General features: G+C 31.5%; 1 protein-coding gene across 1 annotated transcript; it reads right to left on the reverse strand.

Annotated features, from left to right (window-relative positions):
• Positions 1 to 2318: 2318 nt before the first annotated feature.
• On the reverse strand, positions 2319 to 25536 carry LOC134706361 (uncharacterized). The gene is made up of 3 exons (XM_063565242.1): positions 25286 to 25536; positions 5731 to 5997; positions 2319 to 5260 (listed from the first exon to the last, which is right to left on the reverse strand). The coding sequence occupies exons 1-3, from the start codon at positions 25350 to 25352 to the stop codon at positions 4884 to 4886; spliced, it is 711 nt and encodes a 236-aa protein (XP_063421312.1). The 5' UTR covers positions 25353 to 25536; the 3' UTR covers positions 2319 to 4883.
• Between the last annotated feature and the right edge of the window lie 190 nt (positions 25537 to 25726).

Raw genomic sequence — 25726 nt, forward strand, 5'->3', positions numbered from 1 at the left:
TGAGATGAAATATGGGTTATTTGGTGACAGGACATCATCAATTTATCTTAAAGTGGAATTTGTTAATTTTTTCTTCATTCGAAAATGTCTGTGCCAATTTAGGAATATGACAGTTGTTATCTAGTCGTTTGGTGTGTTAAGCCTTCGATTTTGTCATTTGATTGGGGACTTTACTTTTTGAATTTGCCTCAGAGTTGTTTGGTGATACTGCTTCTAACGATGTTAATCAACGTGTAATAGTATTCCTTTTTTTTTTGTCTTTATATATATTACTTTTACAGTTTAGTCTGCTTTTGTGGCTCTGTACTTATACATTCTGTTATTGTTCTATAATAATTTTTGTATACTTGTCTTTCATTTTTGCTAATATGATTTATCTATATGCCTTTGTTTTCTTTATAACATATAACGTTGCTCTGTACATCCCGTCATTGTGTTATTTTGCTATGGTCAATGTTTGTTTATATATTTGTTTTGTCTAGAGTGATCAACATGATAACACAATGTTGACTGATATATCCCTACTATTGACATGTTTATCTAGTGTTTCTGTTTGGTTTGTTCACACATCGTTGTCAATATATTGAATTTAAGGCGACCGTCATACAAGTGAGAGGTTTAGCTAGCTATAAAACTAGGTTAAGTCAACCATGTTCTACATAAGAAAATGCCAAGTCAGAATATGACAGTTGTTATCTATTCGTTTGATGTGTTTGAGCTTTTGATGTTGTTATTTGATTTTGGAACTTTCCTTGTTGAATTTTCCTCGGAGTACAGTATTTTGGTAGTTTAACTTTATTTAGAAGTTTTGTTTAAATTTTGCTACATATGAATCTCATAACACTCTTCAACTATACACATAGTAAAACATGCTACATTTTGAAAATATTCTTAAAACAAGACTGCAAAATAAAACATTGTCAGCCAATGTGTAGCAAGGGCTGGCAACCTGTTCTATCTCCGTCTCAGCTATGCACTTGTTATTTAAATATGATACTGGTGATTTTTGATAAAGGTAATTTAAGCTATTGATTTTTCTTTTGTCAATTTTTATTCGGGTTTTATGACAGAAAGCCGGTTATTGGCGTGGGATTCCATAGTCAAATTCAATATATTTGCAATTTTTGACGTCTAGACGCTCTAGTTTGATTGGAAGTTATTGAGTTAAGTCATGTCGTTTCCGTGCAATAAATAAAAAGATATCATATCATATGATTTACAATGAAACAGCTACCAGTATCATCCAGAAACCAAATGCCGTAGGTGTATGTCAAAATAGAGGTCATGTTCGATGTTGACGATTTATAATTCTTGTTTGATTAAAAACTGGTACCAGTTTTAGTTTTAGTTTGAAGTATTCCATTTGTGTCATTTTCGTGGACAAGAACAATAAATGAAGGAGACCTTCCAGTTTCGGTTGTGTCCTTTCTTCAGTTGGATGTTTGAGATGCCATCACTCACTACAAAGGGGTTATTGAGTGATCACTCACTACAAAGGGGTTATTGAGTGATCACACACTACAAAGGGGTTATTGTGTGATAGGACATCACTCACTACAAAGGGGTTATTGAGTGATCACTCACTACAAAGGGGTTATTGAGTGATCACTCACTACAAAGGGGTTATTGAGTGATAGGACATCAAAATACATCGGAATAAACACTTCACAAGACACTACAAAGGGGTTATTGAGTGATAGGACATCAAAATACATCGGAATAAACACTTCACAAGACACTACAAAGGGGTTATTGAGTGATAGGACATCAAAATACATCGGAATAAACACTTCACAAGACACTACAAAGGGGTTATTGAGTGATAGGACATCAAAAAACATCGGAATAAACACTTCACAAGACACTACAAAGGGGTTATTGAGTGATATGACATCAAAATACATCTGAATAAAGACTTCACAAGACACTACAAAGGGGTTATTGAGTGATAGGACATCAAAATAAATCGGAATAAACACTTCGCAAGATGATATTTTCTGATTGTTGAAAAGAGTTATACTATATGAGTTCTGCTTCACATGAATATAAAAATAAGTCGATCAGTCGATTGAGTATGTGTGCACAATTAGTACTCATTTGAAAACCGACTGTCTGTTGAAATATTTATCCCCAAAACTCGATAAATATATTGTCGATCAATACGTCATGCATGTTGATGAATTTTTTGTTTATTTATTTTTTGGAACCCGATCTGGTATCATCAAAGTAAGATTTAAGCAGAGTATAATGTCTTTGATACAGATGTTATTTGTTTCATGTAATGTCTAAATGGAATAAATAATACATAAAGATTTATTTAAGAATTCGTTTTATTTATAAAAAAAATCCCCACTATCCCATCTCTTTTAATATACATTTTAAACAACAAAATACAACAGAAAACAATGATTGCAAAATACCGGCAAAATATAGATGAATAAATGGCACATTTAAATAGCAAAATTTATTATTTGAGTGTTTCTATTTACACTTACTAGATATAGTATCATGATTTTAGATAACTTTCAAATAAATGTAATGCATAAATGCATTTAATATTTACTTTTCATCGCAGAGAATTTAAACGAAAATTTCGTTTGTTATGTGCTAAGAGAATTTAATGAAAGTTCCGCACTGAGGTTAAAGACGAATTGAGATCGTTTGAAAAAGAAAAATATATTGGTGAATACAAATGGTTTGATTATTTTGCTCATATTTTTTTTAATAAAACTAATAAAATACAAATTTTTAGTCAGTAACAGAGCATATAGCAGTGTCACTCGTTCTATTGGAAAGTTGGTGAGCATAACTATGAAATGTTTTTCTAGAAGCGATAAAATCGTCGATTACACAATAATGAATTGATCCTATTTATTTGTGCTACGGAAACTAGAGTTGTGGTTAAAATGTTGAAATGGATTTTTTCGTATGATTTTATCAAAATTATTTGAAATTTGCTTAAAAGCCATTGCTTCATTGTATTGTATTGTAATGCAAACTAGTTTCTATCAAGGACGTATAACTAACATATTCGTCCATGTTTCTATTTAATTATAAAAAAATCCATTTTAAATACTTGGTGTTTTTAAAGAAAATTAGTTTGAAATATTTTTTTAAAAATGTCAGTAGACTACAAAATTTAGACCACCTTTATATCTTGACATTAACATCAAGATCGTGCATCAAGGTTCAGCTAATCACATAACAGAAAAATGTAAGCTTCAAGAACGATCACATTTGCGAATTGTAAAACATGTCTTGTTTTACTTAATGAACAACCATAAAGGTAAAACTTCCACTTAACAAAAAGAGGATTTTAAAGCTTTATTTGATAATTTCTTCAAGTGTATATTTACGATTTGATTGAACCCAAAATGGCCATCTTGTGACATGTCTAAATAAGTTGAAAACTGATCGTCTGAAAATATTATAGTACCGGTACTGAAAAAAAACCCGTCAAATTAAATAATAAAATGAATTAATGGTCATACATTTCAAATATTGTTAAATTCATATCATTAAATGGTTAAATCTAAATTTCATTTACAATTGATAATGATGAAATATACAAACATTCGCACATTTAAAATGATTTAACTTAAAATAACATAAAATTATGAATGTGCAAACTATATTTTATCTTTTTAAATAACTCTGTAAATTTATGACAATAATGTGAAAATGTGCTATACAGATTCAGAAATGAATCATGCGCAATGATGACTAATAGTTACTCCCGTCCAGTGGAAGTGAGACATATAAAACCCTGAGATTATAAATTGTATTTTATAATGAGTGACGAAAGCGCTGCCTTTTCAAAATTTGAAGTTTCATTAAGCATGATAATTTTGGTCCAAAGAGTTATCTTAATATAAAAAAGCTGATTTGTTTTTGGCAAAAACAGTATTGAGTGTTATTGTTAGTTTATTCAACAACTCTGTATTTTCGGTTTTATCCTTCTTGAAGTTGACTTCGTTCTCTGCTTTAATGGGACCGTTGGCAACGTTTTAAAGTTGTTGAAAGTTTTGTCAACTAAAATTGAGTATGTAAAAACAGTACTAGTGTATATATTACATAACAATAGCAGAAGTGTCCAGAGTAAGACACCACATGCTGCTTAATGGAACATCAGCCATTCCCCATATACCTATTAGAATGGAAATTATATCATATTTCACTTTTATTATTTATCTCACTAACTGTATTGATTATTAAGATGCACCAAACGCTATTCCTTATCATTTAAAAACATGTAGATTTATCACAGCATTTAACTTTCAATAACATTTAAATCAAATCTAGCACTTATCTTGCACATGTACAAGGCACTCACATATGTTTGTAAACTGTTTGTCTCATTTACCCATATACAAACACACACCACACACAAATACAATCCTCTGCAACAATACACCCAAAAGTTATACCATACAAATCGATTCACATATTCCATTGATATATTATTTGTCATTTGTGCTATTATCCCACAAACAGACACACACACACACGCGTCCATGTATATAAATAATGTTCGCTCTTTCAATGCCATTTATCAAAAAATCTTTTAAACATAAATATCTGTATATAACAGAAGAATTATAAACATGATAGGATATATGCATCCCTGAAATTGGTCTTCAATTTTTTTAATCTACGTGTTTACAGACACTTAACTAAATGTAAATTTCCGTTCAGTACCACGGTGTGAACATTTTGTATAAAAATATGTACGGACGAAACGTAAGAAATCAAAATGGGAGAAAATGTCTACTTGTTTTTGACCTGCATTAATAGTGATCTATATATCCAGTGCAGTAAATGTTTTGTCGTTTATCATTTTACAGAAGTTTTTGATAAATGGAAATAATGAAGAAGAAATAGATTTATAAAAATAATTTAGTTTCACTTCCGGAAGAAGATCGTTCACTGTCTGTACATCGGTTTAGTTTACATGATGGCGCACATTTTGAGTCTTTGCAACTAACATGATGACGTGGAATTGTCACAACTGGAGGATAAGGATATCGTTCATAATAGTCTCCTCTCCGCCGTAACAGATACATCGCAAATATAATGAGGGCTAGAAGTACACACAGTCCTGCAACTGGAACTGCAATGTAGATAGGATTTATCATCCCGGAGTTTCCGTTTCCGGAATTTAAAACTGATTGAGGACAGTTTGTCTTCTCTGTTATTGTCTCTATTGGATGTTCATCCACATAATCGTGTGTATCTTCTTCTGATGTCAAACCTGGAAGATCTGAAAACAGAAAATATATCCATTAAAATTGTTTTGTTCAAATTGAATTATTTACCATATCGTTTAAACTATACAATATTTGGTTTTCCAATATTGTTTTCTTTCTGTTATAAATTATTTTTGAACTTGTTAAGAATTCCGGCGCAATTCAAACTGACAGGACGGTCAACCTAGCGACAGTGGTCACTTAGTGGTAGAAGTAGAAGTAGAATTGCACCCATCTAAGACCAGCTAATAATGAGTATATGCAACGGAGATAGATTACACCTTTCCACACTTAAACAAGCACATAAACAACGTCTAACTCAAAATTATGATACAGCGAATCATTCCAAAGCTTTTTAGCGAACTAAACTTGTTTTGGTTTTCTTAACTTCAGGAATTCATATTTCCCTACAATATTATTGTATATTATCTTAACATGTTCTAGTGTTTGTATAATTTTAGCAGACGATGTATATCTCACTCACCTTTATTTTGGGGAGGTGCCGTTGGTACAACACCTTTATTACAAAAGTCTTTGTCACGACAACAATGTAATACAGGCCAACCAGCCATTAGTTTAGCTATCTTCTTCTTGTTTGGACGTTGATTTTCACACAGTAATGGTGTTTTTCTATCTATACATCCTCTCTCTACAATATCATTGGTCATTTGACTATAACACGAATGACTAGCTGTACATGTTCTCCTTCTCTCCGACAAACATTCATACGTTGAACATTCACATTCTAAACCTGTAAATTATAATTAAATTGTAAACAATTGGCTTTCAATAAAGCAAATGCATTTAAAGCAGCATATGTATAAAGAAAAATAACAGAAATATCTAACTCCCAGGAAATTCAAAACGGTAAGTCCCTTATCAAATGACAAAATCCAATGCTCAAACACATCAAACGAATGAGAAACAACTGTCATATTCCTGACATGGTACAGACATTGCCTTATGTCGAAAATGATGGACGAAACATGGTTTTATAGCTAGATAAACCTCGCACTTGTATGACAGTCTATGCTCACATCATTAACCCTAAGTCTTGTATTAAGGTCTTCGTGTTCAGATGTTTCAATTTGGCATTTTATTTCACTTGTATCAAATGGTGTTTTGAATTAACGCCACGAAACAGATAAAGGGTAGTATAGTATAATACTACAGAAATAACGAAGAAACTCTATTTTTTTTATGGTTTTTCAACTGAAAAACACATTTACAGTTTTGGTTCAGACATATGCTTCACATCTATTGACAAAACCGTCGATTTAGCAATAATTAAAAGATGAAAAATGCCTATCTTAGCAAGAAGTTGCTTTTTTGTTCGCTCTTTACAGTGTTGGTGATGTCTATATTCATCATAATATCCCAAAGGGTACAAAAGCATAAAACATCAAATGGTATATATTAGATGTTCTGTATTATTTGTTACATCAAAATCGAAATGAATAAAAAAAAAATACTCGGTATATTTTAACAATCTGCTATAGCGTAATTTTGAAAATCAGTCAATCAAGTCTTCCGAATCAAACATTTAACATTAATGTAAGGGTACCGTTATACACAGAAAAATTACTTCATGTGTTATTAGTCACATATTGAAAAAGCGTAATCGGTGGAAATATATAATGCTGATCGTTCAAGTACCCGACAACACCATAAACAATACAAAGGAACCACTATTCTTTGAAACGAGTTACCGGCATAAAAATCAATGTGTTTTATTTGACCGAATTTAGTTCTAATATAAACAATGATACCTAACCGTGCCTCTTAGTCGAGTTACAATCAATTTGACAAAATTAATCACTACATTGCATGCAACAAAACATGTACTTATATTGTAATCATTGCTTTGTCAATGATAAACAGATGCCAGATCACGTTTCTACTAGATTGATTGTTGAATAACAAAACCTTCGGAAAACTTCAATTCGTGCGAGTTTGGAGCTGAATGACAAGGTGGAGGAAATATATATTTAAAGTTTTAGGACGGGTATATATCCATAGGGATCAATAAGCAACAAGAAAATTATCGTCGCGGAACTTTTATAGTACTTTCTCATATTGTAAGATATATCACGTGAATCGGGGGATTTGAACATTTAAACTATATTTCACGTTGGAATTACAATTTTAATAACGAGTAATTCGTGTTTTTTTCTCTAATTCCATGTTTAACAGTTTGATAAACATACATATCTTTCCATTCTCAATTTTATTTTATATCCTGTGTCCCTGCTTAGCGTACAAGCAAGATGACACAGATCAGATCGTATACTGTACAGACCTCGGAACAAGTTTTATAAAGGAGGAAGCAATCACGCCCTATGCTAATTGAATATATATAGAATAAACCAACTTCAGATATTTAATGTATGCGCATAAAAAAAAGTTGACATGTTTGATGTCATGATATGACTTAGTAATTAGGAAAAAATTGCAGTGTCAGAGATCCTCCCCTGTTTTTGGTGGGGTTCGAGTTGCCTAGTCTTTGGTTTTCTATGGTATGTCTTCTGTACTATTATTTGTCTGTTTGTCTTTTTTATTTTTAGCCATGGCGTTGTCGGTTTATTTTTTATCTATGGGTTTGACTGTCCCTCTTGTACCTTTCGCCCTTCTTTTAAGATAAAAGGGGAGGGATTCGAAGCCCAACGTTGATCGAAAAAAAATGTTGTTATAAAAATCGTAAACAAAAGCATTTTTTAGCCATTTTTGACAAAAACATCACTTCTTCCTCTGACCCTAGAACCGCCCCTGAATTGTTAAACAGTTTAACGACCTTTAACACTTTTTTTATACATATTATCAGTAGACACAATCTGAGCAGTAAACTTTTGCTATCATTAAAAGTAAGTGGTGATATTGTAAGCATTCTCGTCTGCTTGTCAAATTCACCACTGATTCATAGCTTAACCTCGCTGTCACTGTTCACTGGACATTGGCAAAAAGGCTAATGTTATTAAGGACAATAAATGACCACTCGTGTCGCGGTCAAACGTCTTACATTGACAACAGGAATAGATTTAAGGATAGATATCATACACAAGTTTTAAAAAATGTCCTCCTTCGACATTTACTGGGCGTCTCATTGAGGTTCAAAAGGAAAACAGCGCTATACAAAGTGCTTCAAACTTAGCATGTTAAAAAACAAAATGGAGGCAACGAATATGTTCTTAATATAACAGAAGTATCTTATTAAGTTGCACTCTAGCGGATATATAATAAAGATGAAAAGTGTTCAGAAAATCTATGCATTATTTCTTTTAACTCTTGCAAAAATAACTCATGTTATCACTAAAATTCAGAGATTATTTATTGTTTCTGCCTGCACTTGTTATGTAATAGGTGAAAATTTATTGATAAATTAGCTTTTTATCTACTAGTACTTTATGATAATTACTTACATATGTGCATTATTTATAATTTGAAATATAATAAATTTCAATTAACTTGATAATTTTTCGTGCATTTGTCCGCCCATGAATCACACCCTTAAACTAACCATTCAACATTTTTCGGTGAATAACAAACACAATTTTTGAAATCAAAATTAAAACAAAAATAGTGGTATCAAAGACTCTTGTTTTCATTTCTTTTTGAGGAAGCAATTTCTTAGTTTACATAAATGCAATATAAAAACATGTTAAAGATAAAGAAAACAGTTCTAAGGAATCTAAATTTACAAAAGAACGATTAAGATTGCTTTTTATTTTTACAGTTGGATATTAGGCACCATCTTTGTAATAAAGAATACTGTTTAATTTTTTTGGTTAACATAAAGCTGTCATTAGTTTACATATAATATTGATATATGTTATGCACGTCCGGGAGTTCATGTGCCGCATTAGTTTACATATAATATTGATATATGTAATGCACGTCCGGATGATCACGTGCTCATAAAAGTGTTGTAATGCATCGAAGTCTGAGATTGAAGTGTGGTAGAAGATTGAGAGTGTGTGAATATGTTTGAAAGTGTGTATGCTGGTATTTAAAATTGTGTTTCAAAATTTATATTTTTTTTTATCATAGACAATTTAATGTATACATCAAAATATCTTACATTTAAAGATAATTCTGAATTGTTTGATTTATGTAGTGTAATTATATATGTATTTCGTTTGCAACGAACAAGAATGTGAACGAAGTTTCAAACTTATTGTTGTATCAATTAAACTATAAAAAAAAAACAGTTTTAGACTCTGTGTATCCGGTATTGCGATACAATTTTGATCATTTCATTGAAACAAATTACATTGCGTCGTTAAATTAAAACTGAACTTGCAATTTAAATTACATAACACGTGTCTAAAAATCAAAAGATGAAAAAATTATCTATGATTTATCTTAAATAAATGTGTTTTTAATAGTTTTCGATATTTCATGTTGATTTTTTTTAGATAATTGTAAAAAACTATTGCTTTACCATTTGATGCATACAGTATTTACAACTAAATTAAGACTGTAAACTTGCTTGTTCCAAGCCATTTAACTGGTTTGAAAATGCAATAAAATTATCTGTCAAGCAACTTGTACATTTAAACAAGACGTTTACTTTTAGTTTGAATATTTTAATGTATTTTATATATACAATGTAGCCTCACGTTAATACAAATTAAACTGACTAATTTTTGCTCCTAATGCCCACTGAAAATACATTTTCTGCTTTTTGCCTTTTTGTTTTGAGAATAAACAGACACATAAACTGTTAAGCTTTTTTGAGTTTTGCATTTAAAATATGTATTCGTATCTGCACAATCCTTAAATAAAATGAAATGCTAGTTTACTTTGTGGAAATATTTTATCGCTTTAACACACTGTGAAATCGGATTGGTAGAATTTTAGTCTGCTGACAATTTGTTGGTCCATACCATATTATTATTTAAGAATTTGACATATTATTTGTTAAGATACATATCTCGTCATATATTTAATACATTATCATATGTAAAAAAAATGTAATTATCAAATTTAAATAGAAAACATGTATATCATCTATCTAACAACCACCCGAACATTTCACCTTTGGTCTCCAAAAAGAATAAACTTTTTAATCTTCAATGACATAATCTAGTTGGCGCTTGTAATCTGGTCTGGGAGACGCATTAATTCGCTAAATCGCCAAATAACAATTTTATCAGTTCTTACCATCGATTTAACTTTTAAAATGTTGATTTGAAGTAAGAGGAAATTAAATAGACTTAAATGTAAAATGATCCATTTTAAAATTAATATTAAATTTCTATAGTAAGTAATGAACTTATATTGAAATGAAAATTACTCCGTTGTTTCGAAATTATAGGAAATTACAATATTTTTTACAAGTTATGACAAATTGATTTAGCAAATATAATAGAAAATTAATACTTTCATTGTAGTAAATGGAATTTGGAGGTACTTTTTAAATTTCAGACGAAAATTAGTATCCTACTTGACACGACAGCTGCACGTGTAGTCGCCAGAATGTGTTTGGGGTGAATGGTTATCAGTGATCATTCTCTAACCCTTTTCATCAGAAGACAGACTGACTACAGACCATAATTACTTCATTAGTGGAATCACGTCGTTATGTAAAAATGTTGGTTATTATGGAGGATGAAGCGTTCTTATTTCACAAGGCTTTCATTTAATCAATTCAAAATTACTGTTAACAAGGATTTGCACTACATCACAGCCACGTATAGTAGTCAGGTTTCACAAAACCTTAACAGATACGACAAATTATACAAGTCTCATATTTCCGATTTTATACTTATTAATTACAAAGACTGAAAGATTAACAACTCCAAACTGAAAAGAAAGATTTTTTTCATTTTTTTTTTCATTATATATAAGTTATCGTCTTATGTGTTAGTCAAATTTATTAAAATCGTCAAATTTGTCAACAAATTGTATTTGGTGTATATCTAATTAAAACTATTAAATTTTCATCAGTATTATGAATTTTGTTCCAATACTGTTACACACACTTGAGTGAATTCGTTTAAATGAAAACATATTGGTTGATATTTTTGCTTATGATGTCCAGTGGCAATTATTTCGTGGGTAGTTCACGAGCAGAACAATCTAAACATTGTCAAATTCTTTCACATAAAATATATTACTGACCACAAGGTTTATAAAATATTTTTTTTTAGAATTCTTATAGTTGCTTCCTTGGAGAAGTTAAAAGGATTTATATAAATAGAAACACGTGAAACTTTTCTTATCCCAACAAAAAAGTATGTTTTCATCAAATTTCGGTGATAAAAATAAACAACCACTGAAATAAAATTAATTTGTAAAAAATTGTGTGTTATGTTTTAGTAGAACTAATAATCAGTGCCGATTTACTGTAATACATCTTGCAGTTTAAAACATATTTCACAAAATTGCGATTTTTTTTTCCTAAACTTGTTGCATCAAAGGAAACCAAAATGAATTGATGTGTATCTAAAAGGTAAAACATAACTTTACTTTTATGGAATTTAGGTTTTTGTTAAGAATGTCCTTTTGTAAATATGTTTTCATAAAGACCAAACGTTTGTCAATATCTGTAAAAAGTCTTGTTTTCAGTGAGCTACCCTCAAGCGTTTATGATTTGCTCTTCTGTTTTGAAATAACCCATGATATTGTTTGAATATCAAAGTATACACACAAAGTTATGAAACTTAATTTTAATGACTTTTTAGATATGGCTCTGGTGTTAGAAACAATCAGTGATCATCAGTGAAATTGTCTTTTATACCTCGTTATGTAAAAAGGGCCATCTCGAAAATAAAATCTATATGCATCTTTATAATAACTCAAACGTGTATGTTTGGATTTTTTATTATAATTTAGAAAGTAAAATAAATAAAGTGCAACACGTATATAAACGACTCAGATGATCTATAGGATAGCTATTTATAACACTTTTAACAGTGTATACGTTTGCGCTCATAACTATCTGTACAGTGAATCAAAAGACATTTGCCTTTATACCTGTAAGAAATGATACATATCTCTATTTCATTAAATAATATTAAAAGAAACACCAGTTACCAGGAGGAAAATACTTAATCATACGTTCTACATTTTAAAGATTGTTCTATGCTATTAACCACGAGATATTTTTAAATCCTTTTAACATCAGAAACATTGCAAATGTTCACCTTTTCTCGCCTTCTGTTACTTTTGTACTTTATGATATTTGCCCAAGTGTAAAGTCCCCTTGGGCTACTTTAACTCTACACCGTGTAATGAATCATCAATATGTCATATACAATATTATTTACTTATTGATTGTACACAGATATGCACTTTCAAAGAGAGATTCCTGCAACTTATGTTAAGACTTTAATATACAGGTGGATTGATCAAAGCAATTGGTTTTAATACTTCAATTCTTAAATTTCCAAAATAAATTTCATCGCCATCTTACTCGTATTCCAATATGGACATCCTTCGCTCTAAACAGTCTTTGACTTACATATATGGTCAAACTCTGAGGAACTATCGGAACCTCAATTGATATATAAGAATTGTAATGTCGGCTATCCACATTTTATCCACCCAATCGTTAATCAACTTGACATTTCAGCTATCACATCAAGCCTTGTCCAACGCAGGACCTTGCTATGAAACTTTTCAGCACTAAGCGACATGTCGAATATTTGTTTCCCTTTTCGTGACAATGATGGCATCTTTTTCATAATGTGATTTTTTTGTGATTCTTGCAGTTTCGACAGGCTTTCTATGTTTTAAGTGAACTTGAGGGCTTGCACACACTTCAACGAAACCAAACCTATAACACATCTGAAAGGTAACTCTAAAACAGCTTTTAATAAAGTACAATTGTCTTTACAATATTTGACACCCAAAAAAGCCAAGAGTTCAGAAAAAAATTAGGGAGACTGTCAAAGACTTGTCATCTTACAAAATTCTTTCAAGCACCTAACATAAAGATTTATCTAAAGAACACTCATTACGAGATTCGGACAGGCGAATGAACATTAGCTAAGCTTCTTCTGTAAGATCTAAACTTCCACGATAAAGTTCAATTATTGGAATAAAATAAGTTGGTATTCTAAAATTTCAAAACTGTTTTGTACTATCTTGTATTACTATTTGGAGTTAATTATAGTTATACGATCTAGCTAATCAATATGACCGAGAAGGTATTAGGTTTGATAAATGGTGCCTTTTTGTTAAAAAAAGAGTTTGTGTCAGGTCTTGTCTCAGGGACATGTACCCGCATTTCTGTTAATGTGATATCCCTGTTAAAATCGCATGCGCTTACATATTTTTTTTCTATTTAAAATCAAACAATTCAGACAGAAAATAAAGGAAGATGAAAACAATAGACGTGACACGATTGGTGTTGTATACGACATAACAGAGAATAGGACAATGAACACAAGCGAAAAGTTTCTATATATTTTCAGAGGAAGACATTAGTGTTTATGGTTGACTCTGATTCTGTTTTATATTACATCACGATTCAAGAATTGAAATCATTAGAAACAATATTCGTAAACGAACTTTTTTATGAGAGAATATAACAATATTTACGTTCTTTTTTTCTCAAATTGATATTTATGACAGGAAAGTGTCACGCTTTTACAGTATCTAAATCAACACGGGAAGCATGGTTTTACGAGTGCACGCGACAGACTGTGTTTTAATATTACCCTTCTCAACAAAATCTTTCTTATCTTTATAACCCAATGTTGGCTTCCAACTTTTTTTTATCATAGCATGTTTACAAGTTGAATGGGGATAATAAAATATTGTATCTTTATGTTATGGAAGGATTGATGCTAGCATGTTTCTCATTTTTTACTTTATGGCAACCTGGTGAGAACAGAAAATGGCATTATAAGATGTAAAGATACCATTCTGGATGTTAAACAATTGTTTTATAAGTCTTAAATAAAATTGAGAATGGAAATGGGGAATGTGTCAAAGAGACAACAACCCGACCAAATAAAAAAACAACAGCAGAAGGTCACCAACAGGTCTTCAATGTAGCGAGAAATTCCCGCACCCGGAGGCGTCCTCCAGCTGGCCCCTAAACAAATATATACTAGATCAGTGATAATGAACGCCATACTAATTTCCAAATTGTACACAATAAACTAAAATTAAAAAAATACAAGACTAACAAAGGCCAGAGGCTCCTGACTTGGGACAGGCGCAAAAATGCGGCGGGGTTAAACATGTTTGTGAGATCTCAACCCTCCCCCTATACCTCTATATAGCTAACCAATGTAGAAAAGTAGCCGTTTTAAATTAAAGTGGGTAGGGGTCTCAATTATTTACCAGTCCAGTCTCAGACATAAGACGTAAAGCTTTATTTAGAGTCGGTATAAACATTGCAAGTACAAACATAAGACGTTAGACATTAAGCTTATTTAGAGTCGGTATAAACATTGCAAGTACAAACACAAGACGTAAGACATTAAGCTTATTTAGAGTCGGTATAAACATTGCAAGTACAAACATAAGACGTAAGACATTAAGCTTTATTTAGAGTCGGTATAAACATTGCAAGTACAAACATAAGACGTAAGACATTAAGCTTTATTTAGAGTCGGTATAAACATTGCAAGTACAAACATAAGCTCTGAAGAGCTTTTAAACCCGACATAAAACATCAGAATGCAATAGTCCGTAAACATGGCGAATTTCGCTATATTTTAATCACTTTGACAGCAAATACTTGAAATATTCTATAAACTAACTGTTTTGCTGAGAAATCTGAATTTATTAAAGATGATAACCATACTGGATAAAGGTTTTGCTTTGGTTCTCCCAGACAAAGGACTAGCAATATTTCTGTCTCGGACTAAAAGTGTTTTACTATTAATAATTCATCATCACTCTGCAGACACTGTTTCATTTAATGCTCTATCTAATCTCAAATGTAGAGAATTGATCCAAACAACTTTTTGTTTTACCCCAATAAAAAGTCTGTGATTCGTCTGGATTGTCAATCTACGTTACCATAATAGTCAATATGACTTATAAAACCATGGCTAAGTGTCTCAAAGTATTATTTTGGCTTTGAACATGGAGACAATTAGTCTGAAACCAAAGAAAATCTGGATACTATATTGAAGCCTATATATGACAATGTAGGAATATTATCATTGCTGAGACAAATAAATGTAAAACTTCTGCGCGACACAATGATTATCCTTCTCGACTTTGAACTGTTAACCGGGAGAAGATAATGAACGTAAAACAGAGCTGTGCTAAGTACTGCAGTTGAATTCGTTTTTGGCGAGTCTCTTGACACCAGCGTGGAATATAATTAGGCTTAAATAATAATAGGTACGTATATCACAGAATACATATGCCGACGCTGCTAATCTGAGATAATCAGTGAGGACTCGTGAAAACAAAGGGTGAAGCAATAGTATATGAGGTCAAAGGAACAAAAATGAATTAAAAGCAGTTTACAAACGAAACTTCAGTTAAACATTCTTTTTTGCAACAATAATGCAAACGAAGTAAGAAGCAAGTTGCAAAAAAACGTATTATTCATGTTTTAGTCTGTTCAATATTTTTAAATTGAAGATTTCGCTTTGAATGGAATACAATAAATTTAATATGTACTATTAATGCCATTACTCATTAACGTCAATTTTAATTTTAAGACGAGGCAAATTACACTGCCTTCCCGACTGACATCCAGTTAAGTAAAGTACAACTTTTTGAATGAAGACAATAATGCATGATCATTTCCTATTTAAACTTTATCTTAATAATAGCTTCTTCGCTGAACTCTTACATAACATGATAAAAGTAGATAAGAGTTTAAAATGATCAGAAAAGTTAAAACAAGTTTCTTATTAAGATTGCATTCCGTGTTTTATCAAGTCGATCAACATCGCAACACAGAAATGCAAAGTCAAACAAAATCTTCAGAGTTTTTGAAACTTCACAACTGATCTGGTTTTTGGGAAAGTTCGTGCTGAGTTTTGGAGTTTTAAAAATGCCACTGTCGTGATTGTGTATCTTGTACACATGTAAATCGACAGGACGCCACCTGAAAGGCAGGTAAATTTATGACAGATGTCGTTTAAGGTGTACCAAAAATGTTATCAGTATTTATGTTGTTGTGTTGAGATGACCTGTAGTGTCAAACGTGCGAAGAAACTCAGAATAAATGTTGAATTATAGCTTAATATTAAATCAAACTCTTTATCTACCTCGATCAAGGTGTTAGGAAGGTTATATAACTGTTAAGTAACTGCCGATGTAGTTGTGTATCATAACCACAAAGAGTCTAAAATCAAAATACAAAGTAACTGCCGATGTAGCAAGTTGTGTATCGTAACCAGAAAGAGTCTAAAATAAAATACAAAGTAAATGTCGATGAAGTTGTGTATAACCACAAAGAGTCTAAAATCAAAATACAAAGTAACTGCCGATGTAGTTGTGTATCATAACCACAAAGAGTCTAAAATCAAAATACAAAGTAACTGCCGATGTAGTTGTATATCATAACCACAAAGAGTCTAAAATCAAAATACAAAGTAACTGCCGATGTAGTTGTGTATCATAACCACAAAGAGTCTAAAATCAAAATACAAAGTAACTGCCGATGTAGTTGTATATTATAACCACAAAGAGTCTAAAATCAAAATACAAAGTAACTGCCGATGTAGTTGTGTATCATAACCACAAAGACTTAGAGGTCTAAATAGTTATCAAAAGTACCAGGATTATAAAATACAAAGTAACTGTCGATGAAGTTGTGTATAACCACAAAGGGGTCTAAAATCAAAATACAAAGTATCTTGAAATTAATCTGCAGCCTCACGAAAACACATACATTGTATGTTTTTATATTTCCATCAGCAGGATTCTGACTTGACTTATTGAGACATCAACGACATCATCAGCCGCATATAGACCTATAGATGTGTTCTTAGTCTGATGAACTCACAGGTTTAATCTGATTGGTTGGTTGTTGTTTGCAGCTTTACGTCTAGTGGGTAGAAAGAAAAAGAAAATCTCACATCAACATGAGGGTATATGTAATAGGCCACCAACCGGATATTGTAATTCATAAAGCAAAACTGACAAAACTGCTAATGCCATAGCAAGAAAACTTGCGAAAAAATAGGGAAAGACAAAAAATCTATACACAAAACACAACAAAGAAACCCAAAGATTGAGGAACAAGAACATATCTAAAGAACATATCTAAAGAATGAAAGGGTTATACTTGTCATACAGTTACACGCATATATTTGTAACTTTTCAATATTCATATGTCAACCGTTAGTCATGTTGTTACAGACGGGAATTCATTATGTCTGGGAATACAAAAATAAATAATTGAATTGGATCGTAGTATGCTTTACGTTCATTTATTTTTTTTAAATTAAAACAATGGATCGTGTTCGAATTCCCATTTCTAGTTTCATTGCACAGGATAGTCACACATTAATTGAACTTTATATTCTCTTGAAGAGGGTACTGTGTACACTTGTCATACAAAAAATCTGGTTCAGAGATTAGCAACAGTTAACAAATCGTCATCAAATGAAATATGAAATGGATACTTTTTTGAAGTTGCAATAAAGAGTATATTTCAAATCACTAATCCTACAGTACTAAAAAGTAAAATCACAAAAATGCTGATCTAGGGGGAAATCAATTCGGAAAGTCCATAATCACATGGCAAAATCAAATAACTAATGGGGAAACTCAGATGCATGACTTTCTTTTCATTTTTCGGTTGCGGACTATAAAGAGGAAACGTATTTAATGCTGACCTAGCGTAATGATAATTTATACATCTTCCGGCAAAGCTGAAAGCAATGAGGCTGTCCACTCGTTACGTTATAACTGAACTTGTATATATTTGTTGAGGGGTCTGCTGAAGGACGCCTCCGGGTGCGGGTATTTCTCGCTAAGACCTGTTGGTGACCTTCTGCTGTTGTTTTTTCTATGGTCGGGTTGTTGTCTCTTTGACACATTCCCCATTTCCGTTCTCAATTTTATTGAAAAATTTAATGTCTAATTAATTTACGTATATGTAATGTCGTGAATACGTGTACACGAGTCGAGAGTGAAATAACTAAGCAAGGTTACATGTAATAATTTTTTTATACAACTATGTCTATGAAACTTCACATTTCATTTAGTCTGTTCTAGCTACTGTGGCTTAACATGATGTTCTTCTTATGTTGTTAAAATACAAAGATCTTGTTAGACAAATCGCAATGCATGGCATCCAGTTTGCATCTCTATCATGTTTATATAAACTAACAGTGCAAGTTGATTATGGCAGAACGAAAGGTATCGTTGATAGAATGACAAATCGCCATGCCAAAACAAATATTTAGTTATTAAGTTATGGTAAGTACCGTAAACAAAATATATAAGTGCACTAGCTCCATGGAGAAAACAATGTACACAAAATGTGATGTTCTCATTCTTAATCGGCCTCACAAGCACTTGTTTCTGAAAAAATACTAGACACATTATAAATGATTTTTTTTCAGAGACAAGTGCCTATAGTGAAACAAGTGTGTGGACTGTCAGGTCTGTGACCAGTTATATATAACTTGCGGTAATGTGGCGCTACGATCTCAATGGCGGTATATATACTAGCATGTGTTCGTCAACCATGTAGGAGTTGAAAAAAAAATATACCATACCTTCCAATATTCAAAAACATAAACTGTGTTCAGTTTACTATAAAAAAAAATGCAAATATTTTAAGCTATTAAATGCTCGAAATATTTGTCATATTTTGATGAATGAACACTTTCTTTCTCCCTCTGGTAAAAAATCGATCATGTGTTTATATCTTCTGTTCTTCTGTTTTCCTTGTATAACATTTGTATGTAGGATAAAACTGACTTTATACCAAATTATCAAAAGTAAATGGAAACATAGAACCTTGGGAATATTTAGCTTTGCATTCCTTCCAAACACCGTTCTTTGTTTTAAAGTACACAATATCCTTGAGGTGATTGTATAATTTATGGTTGCCGAAAGCTTTAATGTGTTGTTGTTTTACAACGTGTTACACACAGGAAAGCAAACAAAATGTGTGCTTCATACTTTATTGTCGCAATTCAAACAAATCAAAATTAACTGCTTTCGAGTATTTTACCCAGTACGATGGCGTATTTATTGCCCTCTATTACCCCTCCAACATCAATGAATATTTTAAGTACACAAACAAGCATTTCCTCTCTACTTCGAGACAGAGTGATCATAACTTTCTTATAATTAAAAGCATGCGTTAAGAGCAAGCTAAGTGATAGGATAGATTCTTAAATGTGTAACTTTGTCAGAGCTCATTTGACTATATATTTATATAAATACATTTTAGTGCATTTCATTTCATAAAATCTTTATTATTTACAAATATGCTTTGTGCCCTTTCTTTGTTTATTAGGGTACTATCTCCATATACTACTGAAGAGTACTGTTAATTTTGTAAATACTGAGTCAGTATATTGACCGATCTGCAATATGACGAAACCGACAGGTTGTTTGCCTTTTTTTAAAACCATATGGGATCAAGATTAATGTTTCACCACTGTGAAAAAGGTTATTATTTTTTAATGTAGCCTTTTATAGACTTTAATACGACCAACTGCTGTGCAGAGCTTTACAAATCTGTATGCCTAACTAAATGTTTGTTTTTCTAGTAAGGTAAACGTTTTAAACGCATTGATCCGCCCTGCTATTGACATCGCAGTTTAAATTTCAATACATACAAGCGGGGATGAAAGACTGGATAAAGGGATTATAACATCACTTTAATATAAAGTCAGCATTTAACTAGTAATTTGAGAATTATAGACAGTCTATCTTACTTTAATGTTTTCTTGTAGATTTTAAAAATGTATATCAATCTAATAAATAGTCCAGGTCAAAAAGGGAACATTTAGCCTCAGAAATGGAAAGGTAGTTAAAATGATAAATGACTGCCAAGTATTATAATGACATTTTACAAATTAAATGTTAAAAGGTTTTGATAATATTGTGAATAGAAATAGTGACAGGATATCTGACGACCATCTCCTGGAAACAGACCATGTTAGCTCTATCCCTTTAGACATGTGACTTTGTACTTGCACAAACGGAGTAAAACGAAAGAGGTCAAATAACTTCTTTTATATCAATCCATTATTAGGAAAGATACATTAGCAAAATATGTATATGCTTGGTTTGTCTTTAAAAATAAAAAAAGCAGAACATAATTGAGCTACTTTATATATGGTACAATACCATCTCTATAAATTTAACATAGAAAGTAATGGTTTTCAGTATCAAAATGTAGAATAATAAAAAAAGATAAATGTATCAAACAAAAATGTATCGACATTTAGATTTTACATTTAGTTGTAATTTTTCAAAATATCGACAGGTGTTAAGAACTAGAGATCAAAATAGCACCATCAATCAGAAGCTTAAAGGAACATTACAACTTTATTTTACTATCATGTGACGTATGTTTTAATACTTTTACATTTCTTTTTCATATGTTTTGATTTACAACTTTAATGGCTCGTATAGTGTTACGTAGATGTTTTAATTTAGTCACATTAAAAAGAAAATATCAAAATATCTCAAATTGATGTCTGATTACGAATATGACCCTCTTACACAGACATTTAAAAAAAATTATAAATGGGGAACAATTTTGTATAATTTGTTGGATAATTGCTGTGCGGATAATAAGCATCGACATGAAAGACTGGTAACAATACCTTAGAACACAGGGTACGAGTTCGAAAATAGGTTTTTACAGTGCAAATCCACGGTAAATATACTTTATCAGCAAAGTTCATCTATAATAAGAGGCAACGAACCGAGCTAGCGTGTTTCATTGTGTTTAGTAACTAGATTAGCGATCAAGAAACACTATTAATGTTTTAAAACCCACGTAGACTGGATTTGTACGATAAGTAAAATGAGGTATTCTGAAGGCTGGTAAAATTACAAAAGTAGAATTTCTTTGTTTGAAATGAATACCTTGTCTTGTAGTGAAATATAAACTAGAAGGTGTGCTCACACGTCGTTTTCTTGACATTTAATATTCCCTTACAAATATCTTACCATGTAGTTTGATATATTTATCCCCCTAAAAATTGTTTTAAAACAAAACGAGAAATTTAATAAAAAAGTGAGGATCATATAACATAGAGCATAGGTCATATAAAATAATTGGATAGTTCCTAATTGTTATACTATAGAGTGAGTGTGGATTCAACTTAGATAGTCGCATCTTAAAAGGGGGAATGTTTCAATACTAGAAGTGTAACATAGAGTACACACTTAAGTATCATATGTATCCCAAGGTAAAGGAAAGATGGTTTAGACGACCAAATATAAAGAGGACAAACCTCGATTTTATATTAAAAAAAAGCATAAATCAGATGACCAAATCAAATGAGGGGAACCAGTTCATTCATTTTATAATATAGAGTATGGTTTGGATCGCCAACCGAAAAGAGGTGAAACATTCTAACGCTGAGCATGGTTTCTCAGGCTTATCAAAAGGGGAAACATTTTATTTATTTTATATAATCTAGAGCATTACAAAGCATAAAGAGGGGGATATATTTTATTCGTTACATACAATGAAGTTTAGAGCATGACCAAGAGGGAAACATTCAATAAAGGTTATCATATGGAGCATGGGTTATATGGCTAAATGGAAAGAGGGAAACAAGTTTATCAAATGGATTCTAATAAAAACAGGGGGAACCGACATTTTATCAAATTTATCATATATACATGTATATAAAGAGAGAATGGTTAAGATGGCAAAAATTCAAAGAGGAAAACATTATTTTATGGAGCGTGGTTTACATGATAAGATAAGAAGAGGAAAACATTCAAAAAAGTTTAACATATGAGCACATGGGTAGAATGACCAAATAAAAAGAGGGAAACATTTATCATATAGAGTATGGTTTAGATGGCCAACGAGAGAGAGGGAAACTTTCAATTAAGTTTATAAAATGGAGCGTGGTTTACATGGCCTAATAAAAAAGAGGGGAACATTCAATAAAGTTTATCATATCGAGGGAGCATGGGTTCGATGGCCAAATAAAAATAGAGGGGAGCATTCATTAAATTTATAATATGGAGCATGGGTTATTGCTAAAGTTCTAGAAAGGGGGAAGATATTACTCACTGGTTGTGTGTTACGGTACACGAGTTTGATCTACACCCCCCTTTTTCCTAAAAAAATGTATCTATTATATACTAAATGTTAGTCAATTCTGTTTCCAAATACATTTCGTGTCATTTTTTATCTTTAATACGTGATTCTGAAAGTGACTAATGACCTGGATTTCAAACGTCAGGTTTTACTGAAAAAATCATATTCAATTAATTAATAAAATTGAGAATGGAAATGGGGAATGTGTCAAAGAGACAACAACCCGACCAAAATAAAAAAACACAACAGCAGAAGGTCACCAACAGGTCTTCAATGTAGCGAGAAATTCCCGCACCCGGAGGCGTCCTTCAGCTGGCCCCTAAACAAATATATACTAGTTCAGTGATAATGAACGCCATACTAATTTCCAAATTGTACACAAGAAACTAAAATTTAAATAATACAAGACTAACAAAGGCCAGAGGCTCCTGACTTGGGACAGGCGCAAAAATGCGGCGGGGTTAAACATGTTTGTGAGATCTCAACCCTCCCCCTATACCTCTAACCAGTGTAGAAAAGTAAAAGCATAACAATACGCACATTAAAATTCAGTTCAAGAGAAGTCCGAGTCTGATGTCAGAAGATGTAACCAAAGAAAATAAACAAAATGACAATAATACATAAATAACAACAGACTACTAGCAGTTAACTGACATGCCAGCTCCAGACTTCAATTAAACTGACTGAAAGATTATGATTTCATCATATGAACATCAGGCACAATCCTTCCCGTAAGGGGTTTAGTATCATACCATCATAACATATGTGAGAAGAACATAACCCGTGTCATGCCAACAACTGTTTTTAGAATAAATGTGTTTAGTTCCGACGCAAAGACCTTATCAGTGACTCAATATTAACGCCAAAATATGCAATCTTTAATGACTTGACAACAGTATCGTAATTATATCCCTTCTTAATAAGTCTATTCAAAGGTTTTGTAAGTTTATGAGGTGAATACTGACACCTTTGTGCTTTATAAAGAATATTTCCATAAAAAATTGGATGTGAAATACCTGAACGTATAAAAAGTCTGCATGTTGAGCTATATTTACGAATGATGTCTTTATACCGATGATAAAATTTAGTAAATGTTTTGACTAGTTTGTGATATCGAAAACCCTGGTGTAATAATTTTTCAGTAATACATAAATTTCTCTCGTTAAAATCTAAAACATTGTTACATACACGAGCGAATCGTACAAGTTGAGATATATAAACCCCGTAAGATGGTGACAAGGGAACGTCACCATCTAAAAACGGATAATTAACGATAGGAAATGAAAAATCATCCCTTTTATCATAAATTTTAGTATTCAGCTTTCCGTTAGTGATATAGATATCAAGATCGAGGAAAGGGCAGTGGTCATTGTTAGTATAAGCTTTATTTAAAGTGAGTTCACCAGGATAAATTTCATTAATATACATACTGAAGTCGTCATTATTGAGAGCCAAAATATCATCCAAATATCTAAAAGTATTATTAAATTTGTTTATCAGATGTTGTTTTGATGGGTCTTTGCTTATTTTTGTCATAAATTGTAACTCGTAACAATACAAAAAGAGGTCCGCAATAAGTGGTGCACATCTTTATGTAAACTAAATGAGATTTGTTACAAAAGTATATAAAAACATGACTTTTTCCATTTATAAACAACACGTCTAATTATGTAGCCTGAAGAGTATCAAACAGTTGGTGCATGTATGGTAAACTCAATATTAAAAGATAACCCCTATTAACAATACACATAAAATGCACAACTCTTGTCTATATGTATCAGGGATAATTTTGTTTTAAATTTTGGAAAGATTACAAATACCAACTCTAAAAACAGTGAATTGTTCAAAACTTGTGATATATTTTATACTGAGAATCAATTTTCCCTTAAAATTGTATACCGAAATAAAAAAACTAAAAAAAACTGTAGTGTTAATAAATGGTGAAAGCTTGTTTAAAGTTATGAGAATTTCAAAGGATATATGTACTTTCATTTCTATTTTTTATGTTCCGTTTTATGACAAACCGTGTAATTTTTTTCTTTATGATTGCGGCTGACGACGGCAGCATTTGTTTTCTCTAATGTAAGGTAAATTAGATTAGCTTACTGGCGTCTAAACCTCATTAACTTAATTCAGCCGACATTACCACGATCAAAGTATCAGGATATATTCTAATAAGTTTAATATTTTATTGCAAATAAATATACATTCATTACATAGCATAGTTGAACGATGTTTTTGCTAAAGGGCTTGGCTCTGCTTGTTATCTATTTCAATAACTTCTGACAGAACATCTTTTAGGAAATAGCTTTACTGGTGTCTTATCATAAGAATTTTAATTAAAATATATGAAAAATCTTCAAATAGAATGTCATGGATACATTTACTTTAATGGTTACTTTAATACATATTTAGATTGACCACGTCTTATACTGGTATAAATATGAGAGAACTAAATGGCTAACAATTTTAAAACCATTTAAAAAAAAGGTTTAACAGTTTTAAAACAATTTAAGCGACAGTGAAAAATATTTCCCCTTTCCTGTTTATAAAAATTCCAATATCACCATGAAGGAAATTACGTTAAAAGCTCTTTATCATTGAGATATAATATACTTAATACAAAAATACACAAACCACATATTTTATTCTCTATTTAACTTAAGCAAGTAAAGCACTGCTTAAAAAAATTCTTATGGAAATGATGTTAAAAGCTTTCTGGTAAAATATATCAACAAAGTTTGACATGTGGTGGAAACGCAATATTCTACTTGGCAACGTGCTTCATCGAGAAGTGGTGATGCGAGCAAACTGAACTCTTTAACGTGAATCAAACAACTAATTTATCGTAACTTACCTGTAATTAAGGAAAATAGTATACTATGAATACAGGTACAAATTAAGATTTTTAGCCACCAAATCATGGCGGTAAATAAATCCAATTAAAAAATCCAATGTTCATAAGATTTTACATTTATCCACAAGAAATATTAATGTAAAACACTCTCTTTGTTACGACTGACAACGTGTTGTTTTTGTGTGTTCATTCGGTTATTAAAGTGTTATGTTTTTTTCTGACTGACGGAGCGCCGTGTAATTTGAACTGGGAGGTCTTTAATCGACAGACGACAACCCGGTTTCCGGCGCGCTGATTGGTCGTGTGTTTATAACTCTCGAGTGGTTATGTTTACATATTAAACGAGACGAGGAAAATATGTATATTCTTTTCCAATATTGACAGATGAAACGCTAATTTGACATAATATGTCAACAAATAGAAACGATCATTTAGGAAATA

The sequence above is a fragment of the Mytilus trossulus genome, chromosome 2 (assembly GCF_036588685.1).
Source record: "Mytilus trossulus isolate FHL-02 chromosome 2, PNRI_Mtr1.1.1.hap1, whole genome shotgun sequence".
Classification (NCBI taxonomy): domain Eukaryota; kingdom Metazoa; phylum Mollusca; class Bivalvia; order Mytilida; family Mytilidae; genus Mytilus; species Mytilus trossulus.